The 10,939-nt window shown below is 34.5% G+C and overlaps 1 protein-coding gene across 1 annotated transcript; it reads right to left on the reverse strand.

Moving 5' to 3' along the window:
• Window positions 1-428: 428 nt before the first annotated feature.
• LOC113061311 (extracellular calcium-sensing receptor-like) lies at window positions 429-3,950 on the reverse strand. The gene is made up of 6 exons (XM_026230334.1): window positions 3,742-3,950; window positions 3,266-3,554; window positions 2,405-3,160; window positions 2,063-2,290; window positions 1,423-1,546; window positions 429-1,330 (listed from the first exon to the last, which is right to left on the reverse strand). The coding sequence occupies exons 1-6, from the start codon at window positions 3,948-3,950 to the stop codon at window positions 429-431; spliced, it is 2,508 nt and encodes an 835-aa protein (XP_026086119.1).
• Between the last annotated feature and the right edge of the window lie 6,989 nt (window positions 3,951-10,939).

Genomic DNA, 10,939 nt, shown 5'->3' on the forward strand with positions numbered 1-10,939 from the left:
ACCATTCATGCCCCTACTGATCTGATCACCTGTGACTGACTGTATACATACTGATTTCATGGAAAGAACCACAGCGTCCTTAACGTGATGGTTCCGGACAAATGCATGAACTGTTACACCTCTAGTATTAAGGCTTTTGTTTGAATGTTCAGAATCTTGCTTCTTGTGTATAGACATTTGTAAATATTTTAAAATACTGTTCAGTGCTCTGTTAATTATTTAAACATAAATGGGGGAGAAAAGAAGAGAAGGAAGAAGAAAAACAGCAGTACAGTACACAGGAATCCCAATAGCCCTTTTTTTATATATTTATTTGGGAGGGTGCATGCGTGTTATTATGAAAACAATTATTTTATATATATATATATATATATATATATATATATATATATATATATATATATATACACACACATATAATTCAAGTCTTAAAATGTTTTTCCCATCATATGTTTCTTTGTATTTTGGTCAGGCTTAAGAAGGATGATATAACATTTAGGTGCAAATATGCAGAATAGTAAACCAAAGCTTGAGGCTAAAATGGCAAATATCTCCACCGCTACAGTATATTTTCCAGGGGAACTGACATAAGCTGGTATAAATGTGATCCATACAGCACAGAATATTAGCATACTGAATGTGATGAATTTGGCTTCATTGAAGTTGTCAGGCAATGTGCGAGCCAGAAAAGCCAAAATGAAGCACAAAACAGCCAGTAGGCCAATATAACCCAAAACAGCCCAGAAACTTATAGAAGAACCCAAACTGCACTCAAGAATGATCTTTTCCTTAAAATATTTCATATTTTTGTATGGAAATGGAGGTGAAATTGTTAGCCATAGCACACATATAAGAATTTGTATAAATGTAAGGGCAAGAACACTGAGTCGTTGTTGTGCAGGTCCAAACCATTTCATGACATTACTTCCTGGAAGTGTAGCCTTGAAGGCCATTAATACCACTATTGTTTTACCCAGAACACAGGAGATACAGAGAACAAAAGTGATCCCAAATGCTGTGTGACGCAACATACAGGACCACTCATTAGGCTGACCAATGAAAGTAAGTGAACAGAGGAAACAAAGAGTCAGAGAGAAGAGTAGCAGGAAACTCAGCTCTGAGTTGTTGGCTTTAACTATGGGGGTGTCTCTCATTCTGTAAAACAGGATGGCCACCAACGCAGTTAATCCTGCTCCGAAGAGTGAAAAAAAGGCTAGCACTATACCCATAACTTCTGTGAATGACAGAAACTCTACAGCCTTTAACACACATTTAGTTTTCTCAGCATTAGACCAGTATTCCCGTGGACACTGCTTGCAGTTATTTGAATCTGGAAAGAAAGTTTCAGTAACTAGTTGTAGACAAAAGAAAACAATGATTTTGACATGAATGATATGGACTGTCAGATTGACTGAAGATTACCTGTCTCATTACTGATTTCTCCTTCTGCACATGGAATACAGTCATAACAGCAGACTGGTCTTCCTTTTTGTGCAGCCTTCCTAGTGCCTGGGAGACAACTTTCACTGCAAACAGAATTTGGCTTCTACAATTTAAAATATACATATAGTTATTTATAGACTCTGAAGAATGTAGATATGTGTCAAGATGTTTAGTACAGAATAGTGCATAATTGGAGCATGTAATATGTGAGTTTTGTCATATTTGTGTTTTATTATTATTATTATTATTATTATTATCATCATTATTATTTATTTTTTTGTATGTGTGTGTGTTTGTGTACTTAGGTTTTTATTTATAATTTTGTTCAAAACTGATTCATGGACAATATTCTTCTGGTCACTTGATAAAACCTGCATTATTTGACTTTCCTGGAATTGTCATCCTGAAAATTAGAGAGAATGGCTATTTTAGCCATCAGGAATCAATACATTGATGGTTATCTATATTTTTTCACACTGTTGACTGATATGACCAACTTTCACTCATAATGGTGCAGCATTATCTTTGCTAATTTGTTGTCTTTCACAAAGGTCAATTCAAGTAGATACATTTTTAGTTATGTTTCCTCAGTTTAGATATTTACAGATAATTGATTTACCTCCAGTTGTCCTTTTGCCCAGATTATGTTTTCAGTTTTGAGCACAAATTGTTGGTCAGGGGGCAATGAGGCATCATAGTATCCCACTGATTTGAAATGTAATGATCCATCAGAGTCCTGCTGCCAGTTCACAACTTCATATTGGGCTACTGCGGCACCAGTTCTGTCAAACCACACACGATCTCCGAACTTCACAGTAAAATTTACTTTTTTCAGCGCCTCAACCACCTAATATGAAAAAGATAGTTCTGGTACATTATCATTGATATTTTTGAAAACATTGTTCACCAAAACTATTGTTACTCTTTTTTATTTTCTATTGATTTGATTTATATCTTTTACCTGCTGTGGTTGTATAGTCAGGTCTTTCTCACAACCTTCTTGTTCTTTGCACTTTAGTAGACTGTGCAGTGAATGAGCCACAGCATAAACTGCTTTGTAGACGTGACTTGAATATCTTTGTTCAGGCACATCTTCATTGTACTTTTTCAGTGCAAGTAGATCTTGATATTTGCTGCAATTTATCTCATGTTGAGAGATATTCCCCTTAATCTGTGAGCATGGAAAAGCTGTGTCCCAAAATTCTTTTACAACATAATCAGAAAACCCTTCCAAGTTTATTTTTCTCAATGCAAACCCCAGAGACCCTCCCATCACCTGAAAACTCTTTGGAGTAATCAGACTCTTTGATGTTATCCATCCTTCCACTCCAATTATTTGGAGGCCTGTAATATTCAGAGTATTTAACTGATCAATAAGTAAGCCCATCTCAATAAATGAAACAAATGCAACAATCACTTTTGCAGTGCCTTTTTTTATTGTATCTACCACTTTTTTAAGTTTTTCTGGCTCTGTTCGATAGAATCTCTCAGAGTACTCTACACAAATCCCCTCTTTCTGTGCTGTATTTAGAAATATGGCCATCCCATAGTTTCCATAGTCATTGTCACTGTTCACTGTTCCCACCCAAGACCAGCCTAAGTGCTTGACAATGTATGCAAGTGCTCTGCTCTGGTGGTAATCACTAGAAATTGTCCTGAAGAATGAGGGGTGATCTTTCCTATTACTGAGACATTCACACGAGGCTGTGTGACTTATCTGAAAGAAAGAAGAAGAAGAAAATGAAAACAAACAATGAAACAGTCATCTGTATGTCAGAATCACATCAGTATAATTATCCCAGCTATTTTTATTGGTCTTTACCACTGGAATTTTAAAAGGTCCTGTAGTTCTGGACAGAATAACTGTGGCAGAAGACTCTGTTTCTCCTATGATAGCATGTATAGAAGATTCTCCATTACATGTCTCCCCTGCTGCAAACTCTGGACCATTCATCAGTCCCATAGTTGCACTCATAGAAGACATTCTTGAACTACAGGTATCATATATTTGGTAACCAATAGAAACATTTGGGAGCAACATTTGACTTCTATTTATCTCTTCAATGGCAAAGATCATTATTTGAGCCAGCCTAAAATCTGGTAGATTCACACTGTGAAAACAGTAAACCAGTATGATAAATAGCAAGTAATTAAATACATTATAGCATAAGGATCATATTTCCATAAAAAAAAAATGAACATTTAGATATGATGCATTACATTGTTACATAATATACTAACTGTTTAACTTATGCATAATATATTCGCTTGTTTCTCAATATTTGCAATGTAACAAACCTGGAGCATAAGAGAGGCTGAGGTTTTTGTGTAAACTCAAATGAAGGTAAAGTTTCTTTACTGTGCATTGCAAAAATTCCTCCAATAGTTGCTTCACCATCCTTTGAAAGTAGTGGGTACTTCGCATCTCCCATCATTTGGCAAAGTATTTTTTCTGCCTTTGTGTGAAAGTGATTGAAAAGTGTGAGTGTGTAAAGAAAGAGAAGCATCCCAAAGATTGTTCAGCTGTGACTGATGAATGCAAATGATCTGATAAATGATTTTCAAATCTATTATATATATATATATATATATATATATATATATATATAGAGAGAGAGAGAGAGAGAGAGAGAGAGAGAGAGAGAGAGAGAGAGAGAGAGAGAGAGAGAGAGAGAGATACTAAGGATGAATGATTGAGAACATACTGTATGATGTCAAAGAGCAGGGCATGAGACAAGTCAATCAAGAAAGCAATCTAAATAAATGGCATCATATTTATTTATTTATTTACACGAAAAAGACCCACATACCCACATCTACATTAAAAAGTTTGTAAAAAAGCATTTTATTGCTTACACACTTGTTTGATTGTTAAAGTATATTTTGCCTAGGTTTGCCAGGCGTATCGGCACCTTATGAGGGACAATAACATTAAAAGGAAAAATGTTTGAAAATTGGTTAAAAAAGGGGGAAAAATATATTAATTCAATTTACTTAATAACAAATGTTATATCAGCACCCCCAACAACCCTCCCCCCCCCCCCCCCCCAAAAAAAAAGGAATATCTGAAATAATGCATATTCACAAAAAGGGCATTTATACTGTATGTGGCAAGCTTTTCTTGCAATCTTCGACCCCTCATATTTTTGAGTACTTTTAATGATGTTCTCATAACAAGGTTCGGGAGGAGCGCATCAGATACTTAGCCTAATCAACACAGGTGGACCACAATCTAGTAATCAATCCCACAGTATAAAATTAGCTGACTTACCTCTATCCATTGACGACTCCTTCTTCCTGCTGAAAAAAAAAAACAATAGAAACCATTACAGAATTTGTAATGGTTTTAATGGTTCTTATTGGAATTCTAATGGTTGTAATGGACACTGTAATGATCTCTGTGGGTCTCTATTGGTATTGTGCTTTCTTCTATTCGTGGCATGTATAGTCTATTGGATACCATTAAGGACCAATAGAACACCTTTAGAAACTTCTGGTGGTATCTACTGGACACCAGTAGAAACCATTATGACTCCAATAAATGTTGTGGTTTCTTTGGAAAACTATTTAATCCTAAAATGTGCACTAACGTAACCGGATAACGTTACATCACTTACATAGAGCGTGAAAATGGACTGAAACCTTCAGGTTTTGATCTTTCATGGTAAACACATAAATACAAACTTGTTCTGTGATTTCAGAAGTGCCAGAAAAAAACCTCTATGACACAGGAGAAGTTCCTGATTTTAACATTTCTGAAGGGAGCTGCTGACAGAGAGGATGAAAACACACACATTTTGATGTCCACGCTGTAGGAGCATTACTAAATAAGTAAAACTAAAATATATATATATATTTTGTAAATTATTATGTAAATGATATATTCTGTGAATTATTATTTTTCTTTTCTGCATTTCACCTCTGCTATAGTTTATGCCTTATACCTGGCATTGTATAATAAATATTGTTGTCTCTGTGACAGTATGCGTATGTTCCTAGGTTCTTCCATGCTGATGGCTGTGCTCTAGAGTCATATCTCCTGTCGAAGAACATTTTTAGACATTATGAACCATGAATAGTAAGCAATTCGTCAAACATACACTACCATTCAAAAATGTAAGGGTCAGATTTGTCATGTATTTCAAAGACATCTTTTATGCTCACCACTACTGCATTTATTTGATTAAAATACAGTAAAATTGTGAAATTACCATTTTTTTTAATAATAATTTGTTATTTAAGTTTGTTTTAATAAGTGATCAAAGCTGAATTTTCAGCATCATTACTCCAGTCTCCAGTGTCACACAATCCTTCAGAAATAATGCTTTGTGAAAACAAGAATACAATTGTACAAAATATTCAGAGGTGGAAAGAGTACAAAAATATTCTACTCAAGTAAAAGTACCATTACATTAATGAAATTTTACTTAAGTACAAGTAAAAGTACCAGCCTAAAAATCTACTCAAGTAAAAGTAAAAAGTAGCTCATTTAAAATTTACTCAGAGTAAAAATTACTTAGTTACATTTTAACAGTGGGAGGGAGTCAAAAATGGGACAGGCCAAGGGTGTCAAACTCAGTTCCTGGAGGGCCACAGTCCTGCACAGTTTAGATATAACCCTAATTAAACACACCTGATCCAGCTAATCTAATCATTTAGGTTTATTTGAAAACTACATGATATGTGTGCTGGAGCAGGGTTAGAACTAAACTCTGCAGGGCTACGGCCCTCCAGAAACTGAGTTTGACACCCCTGGGATAGGCCTATTAATCTCAAACTAGTTGTTTTTAATTAAAGGAATCAGTTATTTAGAATAATAAAACATTTGGGCTGTAACCAGGCAAATCAGTATCAACAAACTCATCTTTTAATGCAGAGGAAATGCAGAAGATTCATTGGAAGTGGCATTTAGATGTATTACACTGTTTAGTGCAGGACAAGAATGCATTTAACCTGCAGTTACAAATGCATGAATAATGTTTTGATATACAAGACATAAAATGTTGAATACTCATTTGAAATGATAAGAAATTAATTATTAAAAAAAAAAATCAAAAGATACTTTAAATGTGAAATTAAAATGGCCAGTATGTGTCAGCAAGTCACTGTTAATAAGTGAGTCATTGCGATTGAACCGAATCATTTAAACGGTTGATTCATTCAGGAACGAAACACTTTCACGTTGCTCAGAGACGCACAACTGTGCTTTGGTGGCTGTGTTTGGAATTATTTTCTGTTGTAGAAATAGAGCTAAAAAAGGCAATATGGTGTCTAAAACGCAAGTATCTTAATTAACTTGTTTACTGAACTGTTATATATTTGTATGTATATATTCATAATGATTTTTAGAGGAAAAGACGGCATTCTTTGTGTGATTCTGATTTAATATATGAAATATGTGAAATTGTGCGCGCACATCATTAAAACAAAAATTATGATATTATCGCAGACGATATATATAGCACACTCCTCACCACTGTCTTTTTGGCTAATTTGTGCAAAACCTCTTGCTAAAATGTCAAAGCTTCATTTTACCACCAATGCAACGATGCAATTATTTAGCTTACCTCTACATTCTTGCAAAGGGTTGATGTCTTGTCGAGATTTTATAAGCTGCTAGTTTGGTCTTCCTAGGCAAGTACAGCTTACACTGCATAATAGAGCATACATATGGCCAGGGGTTCACTTCATTTCCTTCGAGTTACACTTCAGAATATGATGGGGTTTCGTTTTCAGCGGTGTATGCACCACTAATGCCTGCTGTGTCCGTCTGCATCTTTCTTGTGATTTTAGCGCCAGTTTGCCCTCCTGCTCCTGCCCATTATTTACTGCTGTAGTTCCAGGGAGCGATTTATTTTTTTATTTTTTTACTCAGTAATTAATGTGTTTTAAAATGTAGCGAAGTACAATACTTCAAACAAAATATACTTAAGTAAAAGTAAAATTACAGATTTAAAAAATTACTTTAAAAAGTATTAGTACACAAAAAAGCTACTCAATTACAGTAACGCGAGTAAATGTAATTCGTTACTTTCCACCTCTGAAAATATTCACATATAAAGCAGTTATTTTAAATTGTACTAATATTTCACAACATTACCGTTTTTATTTATGATCAAATAAATGCAGTTTTCTTAGTGTACATGAGACTTATTTCAGAAACATAAAAAAATCTCTATCTCCAAGCTACACACTCTCACACCAGTGACTGTTAAAAATCATTTAAACTTTGTGTCAGTACATCATAAATAGGAAAAGGCATCAGATCACCGTCTGTGATTTGTTGGGTCGTGCCGCATTCAGTGTAGAGAGCATCACTGATTATAAAAGTCTCTGTTGTATTTTGTTGTGCTGTCCAGTCACGACAGTGTTAGAACTCTTGTTAAATATCATTACATATGATGTATGATGCCATTCAGCACTGATAGATCTTTTCTATTTCAGAGACTGAAAATCATTGATAAACCACAAGGTTACTGTAACATATTTAAACAATATTAATAAGAATGAATAAAAATGCATCTGTGATTTAATATTGCTTCTTATTTTTCAGTGGAAAGTTTTCATTAAACACATAGCTTTCTTCTCATCTTTGTGCATTTTCAAATGTTGTGCATATTTCTGAATATTTTTTTTTTTACTTCATAATATTGGTTGTCTTCTTTTGTTTTAGAGTTTAGCTCCAACCCCAGTTAAGCAGACCTGAGCAGCTGATCAAGGATCAGCAGAAACTCTGCAGAATGGTGCTCCTCCAGCCCAGGACTGGACACCAGTGTTGTAAGTCATTCTGTCTCTTTATATTGCATGTACAGAACATATTGCAGGAGATCTCAACATTGTCTCCTAAGGTCCACTTACATGCAGTTTTGCTCCAACCTGCAGTGCACCTGAACACATTAATCGAGGTCTAACTATTAGTGTTGTCACAGTACCAATTTCAGTACCAAAGCAAAACATGCTAATTATTATTAATTATTATTATTAGCCGCACTTATGCTAACAATTAACTACTCTAATAACAGTGTTCATTTCAATCCGACATTCAAATTACAGTTATATATATATCCTGATAAATACAGGTGCTGGTCATATAATTAGAATATCATCAAAAAGTTGATTTCACTAATTCCATTCAAAAAGTGAAACTTGTATATTATATTCATTCATTACACACAGACTGATATATTTCAAATCTTTATTTCTTTTAATTTTGATGTTTATAACTGACAACTAAGGAAAATCCCAAATTCAGTATCCCAGAAAATGTGAATGTTGTTAAAAAGTTCAATATTGAAGACACCTGGTGCCACACTCTAATCAGCTAATTAACTCAAAACAACTGCAAAGCCTTTAAATGATCTCTCAGTCTAGTTCACTAGGCTACACAATCATGCCGGGTTTCTGCAGGGTTTAATCAGTCAAATTTAAGACTTTTTAAGACCTTTTTATGATTATTAGGATTTGAATTTATGACCTACACAAATTACGATAAATAACTTTCTAATATAATCTAAATAATTACTTTCAAAAGTATTTTTTTTTTTTATTATTGACTTTCATTGAAAGTAACAAGTTTTATTATTCAAAGAGTTATTCTATTATTTCTTAAGATTAAGAAACTGAAGCCTTTGACTTATTTTTCTTGAGTATCAAGAACACAGGAAAACCTAACAATTGTAACATTGTAAAGTAACATTGTAAATTAACAATTATTTTATGGCCAAAATAACAAGTGTTATTGGTGTTTGGTCACCGTATTGAACACCCACACAGGGCCGTAGCTGGGGTCAGCAGGGAACCCAGTGAAGGTTGTACCAAGGGGCCCTGTTTGAAATTGTTTAGTTTGTATGTTCGTTTATTTCTATTTATTTGTGCTATTTACACAATCTTTCAGTTTTTTTCAAGTTTGTAGGTGTCCAGGTACAGAAACCGAATAATTAAATGTAAAATAGCACTGTATAGTCTTCAATGTAAAAATAAAATATAAAATCAAACCAAAATTTATTCAGACACCTTGAACATTTCTCACATTATTACAGTTTATTTGCTATTGCTTCTAAAATGGTTATAAAATATGACAAGAATTTAGAGTTTAACTCTGTCAGAACAAATTTGTCTTGATAATGTCATAACTTTGACAGAAATGTACGTAATGGATTACAATCAACCAAAACTACAGACAACTGTTATTATGAAAATATTTACACAACTATCAATACTTTGTTGACCAATTACCAAGCAATGCTTCATTTTGTTCAGACTGTGGTGTGAAAAGGTTGCATTAGCAATTCAGAAACAAAAACACATAAGCAATGCATGGTGCTTTATAAGGTGCTGAATAATTGTTGGTCCCAATTTTATATAGATAGATAGATAAAACATTTATATCTATTTCACTAGTAGTTCACTGTATGAAGATTCTTTGGGTATAATATGTCACAGTTTGCTTATACTCACTTACATAAATGTATTAGTGTTCTGTACCTACTAGTAAAATATGTATATCAAAAATTATATCTGGAGTCTGAATAATTTTTGGTTTGACTGTGCATAAATGAATGCAGTCAAGAGCAGGGAGTGATTTTTCTTTCATTTTCTTGGATTAACAGTACAGCAGCTAGTAGCTAAATTAGGTGCGGTCACTTTAAGAGATGATGAACGCATTTTTTCCCTCAACCGTTTACTTTCACCTAAGAAATAACAGTAAACGTTTTTTCGAGCATATACTTTCCAAGGCGGGTATTTTGACATATTTTGTATGTATTTGTCGGCACAAGAGCAAAAAGAAGAAAATTCGGTGTACAAGCGTTTTGAGACGCCTTTCTCTTCGTGAACCCTGAACACCTGAACACCGTGGTACTGAATTGGGCTCTTTCACATCCTTTTGTTTGTTCAAAACTGCGATTTAGTATTTGTTCGTTCATGTGCAGGAGGGACTGTCCGTGATACGCGGCTCTCTCTCTCCGCACCGAGCTACTCAGTTCAGCTTTTCCGCGTCTTGTGTTTGGCTGCTTGATACCGAGTGTTAGCGACGGGCTTGAGCCAGCTACTAAATGCATTGTCTTCGAGCCATGGATCGTTAAAGGCACATTTTACCATTGTGATAGACAGGATGATTTCAATTAAGCTAAGCAGTGACTCAGTATGACACTCAGTATGTTCGGAGTTCGCGTGGGTTTCTGTGAAAGTCCTTCTGACAAGTCTGTATGCTGCTGCATGGACCTTGTAGTTCTGGAACGCTGTGATACCAGTGTGATACCACCCAGATTCCTCATACAGAACTACAACAGGTGAAAAAAATGAATGCCGTTGCTAGCGCATTTTGATGGAAGAACAAATTAATGGACTAGCATATCAATTTAAGACGTGGCTAAAATTTTTTTATGACCTTGTATGGAAAATCCAGATGTTCTTATGACCTTTTATGGGCTTAAATTCTTATTGTTAAATTTATGACTTTTTATGACTTTTTATGGACCCGCGGAAACCCTGATCA

This window comes from Carassius auratus, chromosome 43 (genome assembly GCF_003368295.1).
Source record: "Carassius auratus strain Wakin chromosome 43, ASM336829v1, whole genome shotgun sequence".
Taxonomy (NCBI): Eukaryota; Metazoa; Chordata; class Actinopteri; order Cypriniformes; family Cyprinidae; genus Carassius; species Carassius auratus.

What these genes read in the sequence shown, in the direction of transcription:
- LOC113061311 (XM_026230334.1), bottom strand. Translation starts at nt 3,950, where the DNA reads ATGCTTCTCTTTCTTTACACACTCACACTTTTCAATCACTTTCACACA. An exon ending in CAGCCTCTCTTATGCTCCAG is followed by an intron (nt 3,555 to 3,741) that starts GTTTGTTACATT and finishes CTGTTTTCACAG; the next exon opens with TGTGAATCTACCAGATTTTA. An exon ending in GACCTTTTAAAATTCCAGTG is followed by an intron (nt 3,161 to 3,265) that starts GTAAAGACCAAT and finishes TCTTTCTTTCAG; the next exon opens with ATAAGTCACACAGCCTCGTG.